An 18,888-nucleotide genomic window follows, 5' to 3' on the forward strand; every position below is an offset into this window, starting at 1 on the left:
TGATGGTTTTTTTTCAGTATTTTTTAGTTTGCCCCCCCAAAAAAATTTTGAGCACCAGCCGCCAGTTATTCTGATGGTGGGAAGGTTTCCTCACTATCAGAATATGAAGACAGAGTGGGGAGGTTAATTTCCTCATCCACATCCTAAGTGTTGATTAGGAGATTGGGTCCATTTTTTTTCATGCAACCGGTTGAACGTAAGAAAAAAATTGACTCCTGTATGGCCAGTCTTAGTTTCTAATTAATCACTTCTATATCGCTTCCTTTTCAGGGCCACTTTGTACATATAGCTAATATTATTTAAAGTGGTTTTAGAGGCAGGTTTTTTTTTTTATCTTAAAGCCGCGTACACACGAGCGGAATGTCCGACAGAAAAAGTCTGACAGAAGCTTTTCATCGTCTATTCCGATCATGCGTGGGCCTCATCAGACTTTTTTTTCGAAAATTCTGACGGACCTAGAAATAGAACATGTTCTAAATATTTCCGACGGAACCAATTCCTATCGGGAAAACAGCTCATCTGCATGCTGTTCCGACGGACCAAAAACGATGCTTGCTCTGAAGCAAGTACAAGACAGAAGCTATTGGCTACTGGCTATTGAACTTCCTTTTTCTAGTCCCGTCGTACGTGCTGTGCGTCACCGCGTTCTGGATGGTCAGACTTTGGTTGGACTTTGGTTTGACCATGTGTAGGCAAGACCACTTGAATGGAATTCCGTAGGTGTTGCGTTGGAGAAACCTTCGGACTTTATTCCGACAGCAAAACCGATCGGGTGTACGCGGCATAATACATTCTGTGCATTAAGATAAAAAAAACTTTCTGTGTGCAGCAGCTCCCCTAATACTTACCATAGCCCCATCTCAATTGAGCAATGTTGCACAAGAGCCTTGGCTGTCTCTGACTCTCCCTCCTCATTGGTTGAGGCAGCAGAGAGCGCCATTGGCTCCCACTGCTGTCAATCAAAGTCAGTGAGCCAATGAAGAGAGAGAAGAGACGGGGTTTAGCCAAACTCCATGTCTGAATGGACATACAGAGCAGCGACTTGGCTTGGGTGCCCCTATAGTAAGCTGCTTGCTATGGGGGCACTCAGCAGGAGGGTGGGCCAGGAGTGCCAGTGGCAGACCCAAGAAGAGGAGGATCTGGACTGCTCTGTTCAAAACCACTGCAGAGAGCAGGTAAGTATAACATGTTTGTTATTTTTAAACCAAAAAAAAGACTTTAATATCACTTTAACTCATGTATTATTGTTTGTGTACATTTGTTCACCTTCAGTCACTTAAAGTAGTTAAACCCACTAAGAAAAAAAAAACCTGCAAGACAAAGGCATAATGTAGCTCATACTAGCTCATTATGAAATACTCACCTTTGATCGAAGCCCCCGCAGCAGTCCCGGCACACTGCTCTGCCCGGCGACATGTCTCCCGGAGATATTTCTGGGTATCGCAGGCTTCGGCTCTGTGATTGGCCAGAGCTGCGATGACGTCACTCCCGTGCATGCGTGAGGGAGCTGCCGGTAACAGCACATAAGCTGAAGCAATGGCACGAACAAGCCCTTGCTTCAATGCACATGTGCCGATGACATTGGCACATGCTGATACAGGGGATAGCTCCTAAACCATGCAGTTTTAGGAGATATCCACGGTAGCTACAGGTAAGCCTTATTATAAGCTTACCTGTAGTAAAAAACTGGTTTGTAAGGGTTTACAACCACTTTAACTGCCCCCTCATGTATATTTGATGTTTAATTATAAATGTGTTTTTTTAACATGAACTAGAGTTAGAAGAGGGGCACAATGGATAGTATTTTTTATTTAGGTAATTATAAATTAAATTCTACTTGACTTGATATTTTTTTATTTTAAGTACACAACCCCACCATATTTCCCTTTAGAGTCCCAGAACATTGTTTTCATTTGAGATTAGTGTAGAATTCACATTTATTTATTTTTTTATTTACATATATACATGTTAATATATCACATATTCAAAGAATATCCTAAAACACAAAAATAGATAAGGCTTTTAATCTGCAGCAGATTAGCATATATATGTTGAAAAGAAAAATATATTTGCCAGCAATTTCACCCAAAACAGCTTTTACATAATTAGCGTGGCCTCAGATATTTACAAAAAAATAAGAAATTACAATCAACACAGCTTTTAGACTACTGAGAAAACACTTAACATTTTTAATATGCCAGACTGGTAAAGCTTAAAGCCAGAGTTCTCCTTTCATTTTAGGAGAGCTTTTTGAAATGTAAAAATGATGTTGTGTCTCACTCAGGAAAAACAAATCTATTTGTGTAATTCAGTAGATTAGGATAAAATTTAGTCATTGTTGTGTGGACAAGAATTACTGACACAATATCATTTTTACAGGCTTGTGATAGCTAGCAAAAATTCTGAATGACATTGGGCATGCTTGCATGAGAGTCTGTAAATCTTAAAAAAAGCATAGGGCCTATCAAGCGGAGATATTTTCATTTTGTCTTTTAAATTGCTGCATAGGAAAGCGTAGCAGGACTGAGTTAGCTGTGCCCAGCTCCAAGATGGCCTCTGGGGCTTATGAAGGTTCCCAGTGACATCAGAGTCTACATCATGGGAATTCCTTCTGTAGCAACAGTGAGGAAGCCTTGAGTTAAGATTGTGCTGCACTGCACTCTTAAAAAGCACTCTGTATGGGGGGCAGGAAGCACGGAAGCCGATCAGTACAGATTGTGAGTAAATTGATAAATTAACTGTCTTTTTATATAAATTCACGACAATCAAATGCAATTGGTAATTTTTCAATCATTATTTATAAGTGCATGACTGAATTATTTTTTTTATAACTAAATAATTATATTTAGTGATTAAAGGACTACAAATATTTTGTCTTTGTCATCACTCTAACATTTCTTTGTTACATTTTTGTAAATTACTTTTTATAGAGATTTATAGTATATACATACAACATTAAACCGCATATCGTGTAAACCAACAACGGTCACATTAAAAATTGTAACCAATCTTAAAAAAAAAAAAAAAAACAGTTCAACATTTGTGCAGACAAAATATGCATAGTGTTAGAGTCTCCAGAAGGAGGCAGATATATAGTCCGCTGATTCGGTGATGCCCCAGTTAACCAGATAAGATGATGCATGTATTACATTTCCCAAACCCCCCCCCTCCACCTCATCAGGAGAAGTAAGGACCATAAAACACTCAGCAAATCATAATTTTATAATGCATTCAGGGCACAACCACCTACCACCTCAGGAACACAATCCTATCCATGTATTTAATCTGAAAAAGTGTCCATGGATGCCATCCCGCCCCCCATACCTTGTCAAATTTGGCCTTAATCCCCCTACTCAAATAAGTAGCCTTATAAAAAGGGACTGCTTTGTTAACCAGGGACTTCCAAGAAGCCAAATTAGGGGTAGTAGACCTCTTCCATGACAGGATAATCAGCTTCTTGGAGTGTGAGAAGGGTTCGTAATGCCCTAGTGGTAGCCAAAGGCTCAACCAAGCTCAACAGGTATACTTCAACCGAAAGGGGGACTGAGATGGATGTGACTGACCGGATACACTTTTCTATGTCTTGCCAGTAGGGCTTGATATGTGGACAGACCCAAAATATGTGCATGAAGTTTGCAAGGGGTGCAGAACATCTCCAGCATAGAGAATGTTGGCTCCCAAACATCCTAGCTAACCTAGCTGGGGTAAGATAGATTCTATGCAAAAATTTGTACAGGATCAGACGATCTCTAGTAGCAACTAGACATTGAAATGGACCCCACCAAATATCGCCCAAATCATCTCTATCCAAACCAGGAGCCACTGCCTCTCAGACTAGCCTTGGGTTTCTTCATAAAGGTAGAGTGGGGAAAAACCTGCTAGGACTAGAAGATTTAAACCCCTGGGCCACGACCATGCCTTAATAACTGAGCGCATGGAAGAGGTGAGTGAGTATGGAGACTTCGATCCTCTGTATACCAAGAGGGATAGTGCCTCATATGATCCCACACAGGCAGCTTCCAGGGATACCGAGGCATCATAAGTGGGGGTAGTTAGCCAGTGGTGAGCTACTGTCAATTGGCCAGCAAGGAAATATTTATAAAAGTTAGGCATCGCTAGGCCCCCTTCCCCCCTGGGCTGCTGTAATATGACCACTTTAAGGTGGGGGATCCCTCTGTGCCATAAAAAGGAGGAGTGCATGCTATCTATTGATTTGAAAATTGATTTGGGGATCCACACCGGGGATTTTCTTAGGATGTACAAGAATAATGGCAAAATTTTCATCTTGATCAGATTTATCTTCCCAATGAGTGACAAAGGGAGGTTTTTCCAAGTGTTTAGTTTCCTTTTTAAAATAGCAAGCAGTGGGGAGACGTTGAGGCCTATGAAGTCAGTCGTCGAGTTGGTTATTATGAGCCCCAAATATTTAATTTATGTGACCCACTGTAGGGAATTATTGGGGTCTGCCTGCCCAGGCATGGGATGGGAATGTAAAGGAATTATTTTAGACTTGGTCCACTTAACCTTAACCAGTGCAGCATGTAGGGAAGGTCCCGTGTCCCGAATAAATAGTACCAGATCATCTGCATAAAGGGCCATAGTTTCAGTCAGAGTACCCACGCTGATCCCCCGAATTTGGGGAGATGAGGGCAACGCAATTGCCAGAGGTTCCACAACCAATGCAAATAGCCCTGGTGAAAGGGGGCACCCCTGTATGGTGCCTCTGGACACTGAAAAGATGTCTGACACTCCACCATTGAGACGAAGCGCATCCACTGGATGATCGTACAGCAGTGATATCCACTTAAGGAACGTGGAGCTGAACCCCATGCATTGTAATACAAGTGTCATGTACCTCCAATCAATTGAGTCAACGCCTTTTCCAGGTCGAAAAACACCAGAGCTCCCCCCGACGAACTCTCAGCAGTCAATTGAATATGAGTATACCCTCTAGATGTTAATGTTCGTGGCCTTTTTAGGCATGAACCCTGTTTGGGCTGGTGATATCAAGTGATGTAATATTTTCATTAACCTATTGATGATCGTTTTGATAAGTATTTTGAGGTCCATGTTGAGCAGTGCTATGGGCCGGTATGAGGAACAATAGAGATGATCCTTATCTAGCTTGGGTAGTAACACAACATTAGCCTCATAAAAGGATACTGGTAAAGTCCCACTGTCAAAACAGTCCCCATAGAGTTGCAGAAGCCTAGGAGACAGGAGATCCAAACACTGTTTGTACTATTCTGCGGGGATCCCATCAGGGCTCATTGATTTACCATTGGGAAAAGAGGCAACAGCAGTCGCCAAATCTTTTTCAGTGAAAAGTGTCTCTAGGCTAGCAGCCACCTCATCTGGTAACACCAGGATCTGGAGGGAGTCCAGCAGATTTGTTAAAACCTAAAGGTCATATGGTGGGATGGATAAGTATAGTCCAGAGTAGTAGGAGACAAACTCCTGCATGATACCCTCTCTATCTTTCACTAAAGTGCCTTCTGATGAGTAAATACAAGGTACCACTGTATGTGCCCAAGCGTCTGCCGTCAGGATGGCTAACAATTTCCCGTTTTTGTCGTCCTTCTCAAACAATTCTTTAGCTCTATTTCTAAAAATACATTGAGTGAGGGCTTGGAAATGAGCCAGTAATACCCGTCTAGACATCTGTAACTCAGCCAGAGAAAAAGGAGAGGGTGAATCAGCATGAGTCTGTGCACAACGTAGTTCATGGGCCTGAAGCTCCTCAGATTTGGCATTTTTTCCACCCTGGCAGCCTTAATGAGTTAAAGGCATCCCACACAATGGGCGGGACCGCTGTGCCCTCATTAAACTCCTAAAACACCTTTAAGGTCTCCACCGAGGACTCCTCCACCCATATGAAACAGGAGAGACTCCACTGCACAGGTAGATCCAGACCTGAATAAATGAACCCTTGACCTCCAGGAGAGAAGAGCCCTAGGTGCTGGCTAATGCTGAAACAGGCAGGAAATATACGAAAAGTTCTGGACAACTGCACACAAGGAGAAGTTTCATGTGTCTTTATTGAAAAAACTGGATCATGAAGTACACAAGACCCCACAGCAAGAAAGTACAGGAAAGTACTCCTCCATCCATCCTGGGTGCAACCGCCAAACCCCTGTGCACCCGTTCTGCAGTAGACCAAGGAAGTTGGAGGCACTGACATGGGAAAGGTAGGAGAAACCCTTCTCCCTAGGGTGTTTCCAATGCCATAGCTCCCCCAACGCCGTTGAGTCTGCCCAGTGTCTAAGGCCAAGGTTCTGCACCCGAGTCAGGTTAGAGGTGTCTAGAGTATAATCCAGGATGTTGTTGAAATCACCAGCTACAAATAACTTCAATGAGCCAAAGGTGGCAACTTTCTCCAGAACAGTGTACAACGCCTCACTTCTGAAAGGGGTTGGGACATAGATGTTTGCTATGGCTAATAACTGGGATTCAATGTCCATCACCACAATCACATATCGCCCCTGAGGGTCTATGACCACATGTTCAATAGAGTAGGTCAGCTTTTTATGGATAAAATAGCAACACCCCTAGCATAAAAAGAGTGTGTAGAGTGTATTGATCCATGTATCCAGTTTGTTTAGGAAGCGTATTTTACTACCAGTCAAGTGGGTCTCTTGCAAGAGAACCACATGAGGGTTCTGGGATTTAAGATACTGAAGGACCATTGATCTTTTAAACTTTGAATTCAGCCCACATTCCATGAGAGAATTTTCAGATTCCTCATATAATAGTTGTCTGTATGTCATGAAGACAGGATAAATAGAATTAGAGGGGAGGAAAGAGGGGTAGGAGGTGGGATGCAGAGAACTACATCTCACTAGACAGCAGCATAACATCGGTACAGACTGTGCAAGGCAAACTGAAAGTCCATTAGCATGAACCTTTTGGGCAAGACACAAAAAGAAAAAAAATCCAGAAAAAATAAAAAATAAAAAGTAAGATAAATAGTCTATGACTCCCTGTTTGCTCCGGGCGAATAAACCTAAAAAGATAGAAAACTTCCGCTGAAACTTTAGTCCCAAAACTGAAAGAAAAACTAGCGGACTGTTCCAAGAGTTCATCCACTTGAAGAAGGGCCATGGAGACGTATGGTTACATCATAGCACCCTAAAACAGTACCTTAGCTCCCTCATTGAACGGATAAGCAGTCTCGGGCTCTTTAACACGAGCAACCTGTTAAGAAGAACATTGTTAATAGAAGAACAGCCTATAAAAGGATAACATTTGCAACCACTCTAGGTACCATCTTGGGAAAGGGTTAGTAGAAGTGCCCACCAACCACGGGCATAGGGCCAGGAAGGCCAGGCAACCAAATCTCGTTCTTAGGCAATGGAATCCAACCAATCAACTGCATCTGCAGGAAATTCAAAGAACTTAGCAGAGCCATTGTGGATGACCTTCAGACGACTAGGGTATAGCAGGTTGTAAATCAGACCTTTCTCACGCAGGCATCTGCAAACATCTGTGAAGGAGCACCTTTTCTTTTGCAGGTCAGGAGAAAAATCTGGGTATGTATCACCGCATTTTCATACTTCAAATCAGGGTGTTTGCGGGGCTCCGCCAGGATCAGATATCTGTCCCCAAAATTGAGCAGACGGACTAGAAAAGCATGCAGCATCAAACCAGCAGGCCTTGGACCAGTGGGCACCCTGTGTGCACGTTCCACAATGTACACTGGGGAGAGGTGTTGTAGGCCCAGGAGTTACTTGAAGAATGCTTGAGCAAACACTACAGGGTTGGACCCCTCCGCACCCTCCGGGAGCCCGACCACTTGTACATTATTGGACAGGAGGCGGTTTTCAGCATCCTCCAAGCGGGCCATGAGGATCTTGACCTTTTGCTGGAGATCAGCTAGAGCCTGAACAGTGGAGGCAGTAGTGTCCTCCACTGATGAGACACGATGCTCTGCCTTTGAAAGGCAACCTCTAAATTATTCCATATCATGTCTAATCAACCCACAGTCTATTGTCAGTGCATCTATTTTACCCTCCACAGAGGACTTACTATCCGCGATGGCTGCCAGGATTGCAGCAGTGGACTGGTCACCATGCAGCTCTGGGTCAGCCTGAGGGATGGAACAGGAGCAGTTCGGGTCTGAAACCATAGCTGCCGCCATCCAGGAGTCTGTTTGCACCACCACTGACACTGGATGCAAGGAGGTGACAGGCAAGATGACCGCTGCACGAGTCTTCGGTGGCTCGGTCCGGGAGCTGTAAGAGGCTGCCTTCTTGCTCGATTTGCGAGTTCCAGTCATGGGAAGAACCTGAGCAGCTCCCCAGACAGCAGGAAGGTGTTTGCTGAGCAGGATGGTTCAGTGAAACCCAGGATTCGGGCGGATTAGTTAGGCAGATGGCGGGAGCTGAAGCAAGGCACATGTCCTCTCTCTCACATTCCGGCCACTTCTTTGCTAAATTTGCTTATAACTAAATTGAATTTACTTTTGCTGGCTTTCTATCCTCTTCAAGCAAAAATAACTTCCATGTGCATTTTAACCTGTGAGCACAGTACAACACTTTCCTCTGATTTTGGACTTCTTAGATGTGTTCTTTAAATAGGTCAGCATCACATATGATCAAACCATCTGAAAAACAACGTCCTTGCCAATTTTGCTGTTGTCACAACTCATTGCCCTAGAACTGTCTCCTGAATACACACTACATCAGGTGAATACATTAATTCAGTTTACTCATCATGAGATCACAAATAGTAACCCTTAAAGCAAGTAACTGAGTATTCACTCCTCATTTGCCTGATCTACTTTTATGTCCAGATGACCAAACTCAACTCAACCAATCCATCACTCATTTATAACTGATTTTTATATTTTTATTCAAATAAGAAAACATAAATATTTATTCTTTACTAAACAGCAGAAGAACATTTTCCTTATGCCATAGTTAGAATGAGAACTCCCTGCTAACACTATCTTGAATTCCATACTTTGTGTCAGTGCTTTATAACGAAAGCACGGTCATTTCCCATAATCCTACCCTTCAGTTACTATAATGAATTTGTGAAAAATTACTTTAATCTATAGCTGAACAACTCAATATGAAGATTTATCTCTCCCAACTTTAACCCTGTGGTTTCCCATTAAAAAAAAAGACCATATGGGAAGCAAAAAATATTCTTGAAATGTTGGTATTTATTTTCAACTATTTAGTACTTACATTAATCTTTTTTAAAACTAGTAGCGTATCTGTGTGTTATTTATATAACTTTGAAGGGATGAGTAAGGGTGAGTGTAACCGTTTACTAAAAGCAAGAGTGGCAGAATATACAGTGATTTTTGCCCGCACCTTATCCTTCAAATATGTTTGAATTTTGAATCGGCCAGTTTGAATAATTAATTTTTATTTTACATTTTTTCTATTTTTGCATCATAAAAATAGACAAAATGATGATTTGGTGAATTTCAGCCAACATTTTAGGAAAAAAAGAGACCCTCTAAATGCCAACAAGAAAGACTGTAAGAGAAGGCAAAAGTTCATACACTCTCTAAAGTAGTGGCTTAAAAAACAACCAGAATATATTGTCGGAACTAAAATGATCTTTCCACTGCTGCCCTATAAAGATTTCCATCCCGTAACTCCCCCACAATAAAGGTTAGGATGGTATGTAAACTAATTTCACTTATCTTTCACTTCATGCATCTCTGTTTTATAAAACCTTAATAAAAAAGCTGGTAATGTGATTCTAACTTCCAAAATGTTCATGGAATCATGCAAAAATATGTACAACAATAGTAAGCTGGGCTCTTGGAAAACAAATTATTTCTTCTTGGTTGAAATGATGTCTGACTTGCCAAGCTCGAAACAGGCAGTCCTGGTCTGGTATCAGGACTACACACCAGACTTCTCTATCTTTAATCTGGATTCACTCAGAAAGTCTTTACCTGGTAATACTGGCCAGTGCAACCCTACTTTCTATGGAATATGACACAGAACAATCCCGTCTATATTTTAATATTTAGTATTGTACCTATAGATTTAATTGTGTGAATATTATTATTATTATTATACACGATTTATATAGCGCCAACAGTTTACGCAGCGTTTTACAATGTAGAGGGGGGACAGCACAATTACAGTACAGTTCAATACAGAAAGGACATTCTAAAGGGAGGGGGTGGTGGTACAAAAGGTAATAGATGCAGGGAATGATTTGATGGGGGTGGCTTGGAGACAGTTGTTAGGTGGGTGTGAGACCATTCCCCTGGGAACAACTGCTGGCGCCTGCCAGTTCTCTACCCCTTGGAATGAAGATTGCCGATATGCAAGGCACATGCTTTTCTGCCCAGATTAGGATCTGGTTTACCTCTCCCTGGGCTGCATGACTCCTGGTGCCCCCTTGGTGATTGATATAAGCCACTGCTGTGGCATTGTTGGATCTTGACAGGACAACCCTGCAACCTGAATGTCCAGGCCTTTAGGGCTAGGTACGCCGCTCGAATCTCTAGAATGTTGATGGGTAAGGCCCTCTTGGTTATGGACCATTTCCCTTGGACAGTTGTCTCTTCCAGAACTGCTCCCCAACCCAAAAGGCTGGCATCTGTTGTTACCACCTTCCAGGTAACTGGTAAAGAGGATTTCCCTTTCCGCAGATTCTCGGGTACCAACCACCAGCTGAGGCTCTGACGCACTATTGGTGACAAACGCATCGGAAAATCTAGCGCCTGGATTTTCTTGTTCCAGGTGGACAGGATACTGTTTTGCAGCAGTCTTGAATGAAACAGAGCATGGGAACGGCTTTGAATGAAGCCACCATCTTTCCCAGCAACCTACTACAAAGGCGAATAGAAGGACCCTTCTCTGTCCTGACTACCTGAACCAGCTCCTTTATGGTGCTGATTTTTGCCTGGGGTAAAAACACCCTCTTCTGGGTTGTATCTATAACCAGACCCAAGTACTCTAGTCTTCTTACTGGTTTTAAAGAAGACTTCTCTAGGTTGAGGACCCAACCTAGGTATTTCAGGTAGTTGACTACGGTGATCAAACTTTGGTCTAAGAGGGCTACCAACCGGTCTATTAAGAGAAGGTTGTCTAGGTATGCTATAATCGAAAAGGTTTGAATAAAACCCCAACCCCTGCTCTTCCATGGGCACCACCATGATTACTTTTTGCGACAAAAGTCTCTCCAACGCTTGAAACAGAGACTTCTTTTCCTCTGGGTCTTTGAGAACATTTGATTTGAGGAAGCGAGGAGATGGGAATTCTCGGAACTCTAGTTTGTAACCTAGAGTTATTGTGGAGACCACCCATCTGTCCTGAAAATCCTCCTGCCAGACCCTTGAGAACTGTAGCAGTATTCCCCCCACTAGAACGAGCGGGGGCACCCCTTCATAAAGAGGTTTCAGCGTTGTGTCTTGTAGATTCCCCCCCCAGGACTTCTTTTGTCCCTGGGGTTGACTCTGAGTTTTACCTCTTGAACCTGATGGTGGAGGCCGTTGCGACTGCCTGGAGGCTGATGCCCCTGGCACTGGAAAAGGAGCCTGTTTAAATGAAGGACGTTTACTCCTTTTCCTAACTGGCAAAAGGGTACTTTTCCCACTTGAGAATTTTTGGATGTAATTGTCCAAATCAACCCCAAACAGCCTTACACCACGGAAGGGGAAACCAGCCAGGAGGTTTTTGCATGGTGTTTCGGCTGACCAATTTTTCAACCATAAGATTCTACGCATATGCTCCAACCCAAGCGTAAGGCGAGAGGTCTGAAGGATAGAATCTCTGATTGCGTCAACTGCAAAACACAAAGCCGCTGGCAGGTTGGCTAACTCCTGGGCCTGCTGTTCAGGGAAAACCTTGAGCACCTGCTTCAAGTGCTCTCAAGGATTGACATATCCCAATTGCCACCACTGCTGGTTGAGCTACTGAAACTGCCAAGGAAAAAATGTTTGTTAACAGCAATTCCAATTTATTATTGGTTGGATTCCTAAGCATTTGAACATTGTCAACAGGACAAGTCAAACTTTTATTCACAGAGGATATAGCAGCGTCAATTGCTGGTATACCCCACATCTTTGTGAATTTTTCCTCCATAGGATAAAGTGTTGAAAACTTTTTAGGAGGGAAAAAATGTTTATCTGGGTGATCCCACTCAGAATAAATAAGCTTTTCCAGCAAAGAATGAACAGGAAAATCATGCGCAGCTTGAGGAGGCTTCAGTGAACCCAAACAAGACGTGGGCTTTTCAACCGACTCAGTTACGGGTAACTTAAATGTGGAGCAAGCCATTTCAGTAAGAGAATGCATCAGCAATTTCTCAGCCTGTGAAGCTGAAGAGGGTCCTTCCTCAGAAGAGGAGTCATCAGTCTCATCCCGGTCCTCTGAGGGGGATTCATCTCCCCTTTCTCAGAGTTCCTCTGTTTGAGGGTCCTGGGTGGTAGAAGGGGACCTAATGCATTTTCTTCCACTTTGTGAAGATACGATTAGGGCCACTAATCTTTCCTCTAATTCACATATGGTTGAGGAAAAAAACCTCCTTAGTAATACATACAGGGGCTGAAATGCCAGAAGCAGTTGCAGCCCCTAACCCCGATGGCTCACTCTGACCAGCCTCCCTAGGTCTTTCAGAGGAAGATGGGGTTGCAGGGGGGGTCCTCAGAGCCTGAGGGAGATCCCTTTGAGCCCCTATTTTTCGAGGTATTTGTACCTCCCCTTCTACCCATAATGCTAAGCACAAACGCAGATGTACTACCAGAAATGCACCCACTGCTGAGCAAATAGTCCAGCAACTGCCACTGCTATGAAGTCTCAGTCTGATGTTAAGTAAATGTGTCTGGGAATGCCTGTGTCACCCACACTCACATGCCATCCATCTGCTCTGTGTCCCTCCTTGAGCTCTGTGCACCTGAAAAAAGTGCACCTTTATAGCTCTGTATAGCCCGTGTTGTGGGCGTTAAACCACGCCAACGTTGCGCTGATGCTTCGCCCCCCCCTCCTCCGACCACCCCTTCCGCCCCCCCTCATTTTTTGCTAAAAAAAGACTGCTTGTCCTGCACGAGCCGGGGGTTCAAATCCGACCGGATTGCATGTGGAGGGGGGGGTGGGGGCGGAGGAGAGTGGAGGGCAGGTGGATGGAGAGCTGCCATAATGGCGGCAGCAGCGGGAGGCGGTGCTGCATACCGCCAACTGACCCATGGCCTCTAGCCCGAAAGGAAGCTGTGGGAGGACATTCCTGAAAAGAAAAAATCCCCCTTCCCACATCCTACCTGGAGTGTGCAGCTTGTGACAGAGAGACGAGACTGACAAGCATGGAATCAGTTATGTGCTCTTGACAACCCCCGGTGGCGACTTTAGGCATAGCAACATTTACTCAAAAGGAGAAAACCCACAAGAATTAGAAAAAATCCTTAGGAATCTCCCTTACTTTATCCAGCTGCAGGGTTCTGTGGTAAAACAGACCCAATCTTCACCACTCACCATGGGCTCCGTTAAAAACCTTCAGGAACCGGGGCCCCTTGTTATCGGGGGATCCACACTCCTGGGCCTGTAAAGCACCCCGCCGGGAAAATATGGCTGAAAAAAAACACACTGGATCCCAGGGTCCAGCTCTCTAAAAAGAGAAGTGTTACAGGCAAAACCTTGTTTCTTCAGACACGAGGCCCGGGTACCGTTCAATTCAGCCTGGAAAAGACACTTTGAAGTTATCTGGTTGCAGGGCTTGCCCCAGCAAACATTTCTCCAGCGGAGCTCAGCACAGAACAGCTTTACTCGTGACCAACACCTAAGACACTGGCGCAAAAAACAGAGGTACTCCCAGTAAGGGAGGGGTTATATAGGGAGCTAAACTTCCTGTCTAGGGTGTGCCAGTGTCCATCACCTAGTGGTGCCTATATAACCCATTCAGTAAATACTGTGGCTCTGTGTCCCGTGATGTACGAAAAAGAAACTTTTCTCTTTCTCTTGCTTCAGTTTTTATAAACCACATTCACCAGGCCTCAAAGTGCATGTTATTTGTGTGCCAGTTTGGCCCATTAGGTCCTCTATTTGTCTTGGGGACCACTGTCACTGAAACAGAAATTAAGGCGAAATTCTAAATTGTACAGTTGCCCGAGAGCACAGAGTAAGGGTAAATCATCCCACTCTGGTGACAACTGTCTAAAATAGGAATTCCCCTCACTTTAGGGAGATACTCTTTTATTTCCAGTTGTGTCTATAGAACAGGAAGTGAAGCAAAATCTAGCTAGTACGATACAAACAAACAAAAATCACTTGATATGAGTTTTAAAGCCTTCTCAATCTATCCAAAGGAATAAAAGGTATACATACTCTTTAATCATAAGTGCCTGAGATAGGAACCTTCTGAAACAGCTTGGGTTATACTATAGCACCAATCAGATACAAACTTTCATTTCTTAGCTGTCATTTTTCAGATTTGAATCTGATTGGTTGCTGATAGGCAATACAGATTTTCAGGTCTTCATCAAATGCTTTTCTAATAAAGGCCTAAGGTGATATGCTATGCTAGGAGTTGATGTAAAACTCAGTATTATTCTATCGGGCACTTTCAAAACTACGCAAGAGTAAACAAAACCAACAAAAAAAATCAACGCCCAAATGCGTTTACTGATTACTACTTTAATTGCTAGCTTGAATCAGAGTGAAATGCTCCTTAAATTGGAGGAATTCTGTCTCAGCACATGTTTATGTTGTAAATAATTGCCAGGGAAACTCAGAATGGTAGCATATAGCAAGCTACATATTATATGAGATTTAGTAGCTAGAACCCTAGAATTTTTAATAAACAAAAATGCCAATTTCATTAGAGCCATCTACATTACAAATCAAAACATTACACAACTGTGTAAAACTGGGTGCAGATCCAAAGATAATAAGAGGAAAATCTAAAAAAGTGTTATGAATAAAATTAATCTTATTTTTTCAATGAATGAGTAGATACTGTATATATGGTAGTATGTGCTAGAGTAACCAATAACTCTTGCATGTCTTGCATAATTCTTTTTCATTCATTACGCATAGGCGGGGACAATATTTATATTGTTTGACTTTTTTTTATATAAACCACAAAGGTATAGGTGTAGTCCAACAGAAACAAGCCATATATATTAAGAGGTTTCCTTGGAAATGGTATTAAATGGTAGCATGTGCTGGAGTAACCAATAACTATCACAGGTGTTGCATAATTTTTTTTCATTCATTATACTAAGACGGGGACAATATTTATATTGTTTGACTTTTTTTTTATATAAACCACAAAGGTATAGGTGTAGTCCAACAGAAACAAGCTAAACATTTAAGAGGTTTCCTTGGAAATGGTATTAAATGGTAGTTAGTGCTGGAGTAACCAATAACTATTGCATGTGTCGCATAATTCTTTTTCATTCATTATGCTAAGACAGGGACAATATTTATATTGTTTGACTTTTTTTATATAAACCACAAAGGTATAGGTGTAGACCAATAGAAACAAGCTACATTTTTAAGAGGTTTACTTGGAAATGGTATGGTAGTTTGTGCTGGAATAACCAATAACTATTGCATGTGTCGCATAATTCTTTTTCATTCATTATGCTAAGACGGGGACAATATTTATACTGTTTGACTTTTTTTTATATAAACCACAAAGGTATAGGTGTAGTCCAACAGAAACATACTAAATATTTAAGAGGTTTCCTTGGAAATGGTATTAAGCATCTCCACAAGAAATGACTGCCATCTTCAGGCACTTGCACAATCAACAGGGTGATCCCAAGCATGTTTAGTAGAACGAGACAAGAATCTATTCAGCCTATTTACATATTCTGAGTTTGCAGATTTTCAGCTATTATGTACTACTATCTTTATTTTGACCTCCTTACATGCGTCATAGTGAATTAACTAACCTGCAGAATCAATACCCCTAGAATTTTTTTTATGATACATTAGATAAGTGTTGCTTAGCAATGGAGATTGCGATTTACTAGCTATATACACCTAGAAGAATTAATTTGCAGTAAGAACACTGCAATGGCCAATGTGAACCATGGTTAGCTTTGCTATGCCATTTTAAAACCTAGGTAATAATTCCATATACCAGGTAAAGATATCAGATGCCTGAACCTAATGACTGAAATAAGAGACGTTTTAAATGCATCTGTTGCTTAACCAGCTGGACTATATTTACTGCAAGGAATCTAAGCGTCATCAGGACTGAAAATACTGAACCTACAAGGTAGGTTTAATTGTATAGGTATACAAAGAAAGAAAATGCTAACAAACACATGCATTTATCTTCAGCACAGACAGAAAAGGTAGACATGCACCTATGCAGCATAATGGTGCTGAAAAGCTGAGCTGCATTTCTGCATTCTCTTCATCATCCTATTGACTCCCACTCAAGGAATTGTGCCTTGTTGCTATGTTATGGGGGAAAAAAAAATCACACACAGCTCCATCAAAAAACTGTGTAAATGACAGCTACAGTCAAATATAAAGACAGGCTTATTCGCATGAAGGAAGGCAAACTCCTATTAGGGTGAGATCCTAGGGTTACATACCTTTACACCCACTAATGTCATATAAATGATCAAATCATTGGCTGCTCATCATTGCATTAGTTATACGTAAAAAAAAAAAAAATAAATGTGAGTCTCATTATTGCATTAGTAACCTAAATAAAATCTGAGGCTCATCATTGCATTAGTAACCTTAAAAAAATGTGAGGCTCATTATTGCATTAGTATCCTAAACAAAATCTGAGGCTCATTATTGCATTAGTATCCTAAACAAAATCTGAGGCTCATCATTGCATTAGTAACCAAAACAAAATCTGAGGCTCATCATTGCATAAGTAACATAAAAAAAATGTGAGGCTCATCATTGCATTAGTAACCTAAACAAAATCTGGGGCTCATCGTTGCATTAGTAACCTAAACAAAATCTGGGGCTCATCATTGCATTAGTAACCTAAAAAAAATGCGAGGATGGATCTAGAATAGGTAGATGAAAGTAGGTAGGTGAACCTCTTACCGCTGTGTCATAGAGCTTCAAGTCCAGGACGTAGGGATGCAGCAAGGATTCATTGCGGATCTGATCAATAGCCAAAAGCACGGCTGGCAGGATCCCCCTGCCGATATTCCCCTTTGCCACCGTTTCGCTGAGAGGCATCAAGCCCATGATAGACAAGGACGTGCTGTTAGTAGGCTGTTCGACTGTGGTTCCGCTCGATCCAGCCACCAAGCCCGGTCCCAATCCCAATCCTAGCACCAGGAGCAAGCATTGCGGAGGCAGCAGCGGCATCGAAATGGCAGGTTTGTGGAAGCCTCCAGCCAGAGCGGTGACAGCACCACCAGCGGCGGCGGCGGCGGCGGCTCGTGCAGTTTCAGCACCACGGAGAGCGCAGGCTGATCTCCAGTACCTCCTGGGGGACAGAGCCATTCTATAGACTGCAGGGAAGATGGAGCAGGTCCGCCCTCTACTCTCTTCTCATGTCAGCGATAGGAAGCTCCGGGCTCCCCGAGCATAGGACAAAGACACACAAACCCTAGCCGGAAAAGATAGACACCTCCACTGATTCTCCTTTTTGGAAGAGATGATGGCTGAATATCATTTACATCCCTTGCATTCCATAGGCCAGCGCGTAGAGACCCGTGTAGGGACATGAAAGTAAACCATAGCAGGTATCCAAAGTGAGAGCTCTTCCTCTCTTTCCTATTTGTTTTCCTTCGAGGATCAGGGTCTCCCCCCCACCCCACCACCCTCCCTTCATACACACACCCCTGACAATCGTGCTGTCAGTGGCACCTCCTCCTTCACAGCTCCCAATTGTAACACCACCGCCACCAGTGCAACAATCATAGGTATGATGAGGTGGTGTGCAGGATGACAACCCTACATCAGCACTTCCAGCCTCCTCTTCTCTGTGTCACCAACTCATCTCTGAAGGCTCTGCACACTCTTCTAGTCACTAGGTGTGCTGGAGGGGAAAAGGCTGCATTGCCCTGAAGCAGGGACACTCAACTCTCTCATGTGTATCCCACAGGGATGGAGGATCACTAATTCCTTCCCAGACTGTGCTGATGCTCTTGTACTGGGGGACTGTTGTCACGCATTGGTTTTGCAGGCGTTACGTGAAGCAAGGCATCCCTGGCATGACTTTAGATGTGCACGTTGCTTCCTCATCATCAGCTGAGCTCCCAGGTACACAGTGCTTCATAACCCCTTCATTAGCTTAAAGCTCAACCCCACAAATTAAAAAAAAAAATCTACCCTTGCAGTAGGTCTTCCAGCACTGCAAGAGTCAGGCTCCATTCACACTAGCGTTTTTTAAGCTCCTAGAATCTGTTATTAGCATTTAGTTTCCTGCTCCTAGAAGCTAAATAGTGTTATCCTACAGTATGTGTCCATGCACACTACTTTAGGCTATTAGCATTTTTTGAACTTCAGCGTCTAGGAGCAGGAAAAAAAAATGTTTTTCTTTTTCTTTAGAGTTTCTTGGAGCGTTTTTCCAGCAGAAACTCTCCAAAATGCTACTAATAGTGTTTTTTTTAAGCAATTAAAGCAGAGTTACACTGAATTTTTTTTTCTAAAGTCAGCAGCTACAACTACTGCAGCTGCTGACTTTTAAAATATGGACACTTACCTGTCCAGGGCACCCGTCATGTCCTCACACAAAGCCGATCTGTCCCTCGGCTCTCGAGTGGAGGCACCGCCATCTTCAGTAAGGGAATCAGGAAGTGAAGCCTTCACAGCCTGGTTCCCTACTGCTCATGCGCTGCGCGTCCTCACTGGTCCTTGCTGTCTTCTGGGACCTGTGTGTCTCCCAGAAGACAGTGGGGGGGCGACAGAGGAGGCACTGGACATGGCATAGATCCATACTTGCCAACTGTCCCGGATTTCCCGGGACATTCCCGGGACTTAGACGCCA

At 43.0% G+C, this 18,888-nt stretch overlaps 1 protein-coding gene across 1 annotated transcript in view; it reads right to left on the reverse strand.

Moving 5' to 3' along the window:
* Positions 1–18,072, reverse strand: part of GABBR2 (gamma-aminobutyric acid type B receptor subunit 2) — a 982,804-nt gene extending 964,732 nt beyond the window's left edge. The window contains exon 1 of the mRNA XM_073630834.1: positions 16,992–18,072. Coding sequence (XP_073486935.1) covers positions 16,992–17,399 — 408 coding nt within the window. The 5' untranslated portion in view covers positions 17,400–18,072. The remainder of the gene's footprint in view (positions 1–16,991) is intronic.
* Between the last annotated feature and the right edge of the window lie 816 nt (positions 18,073–18,888).

This window comes from Aquarana catesbeiana, linkage group LG05, assembly GCF_042186555.1.
Source record: "Aquarana catesbeiana isolate 2022-GZ linkage group LG05, ASM4218655v1, whole genome shotgun sequence".
Lineage (NCBI taxonomy): Eukaryota > Metazoa > Chordata > Amphibia > Anura > Ranidae > Aquarana > Aquarana catesbeiana.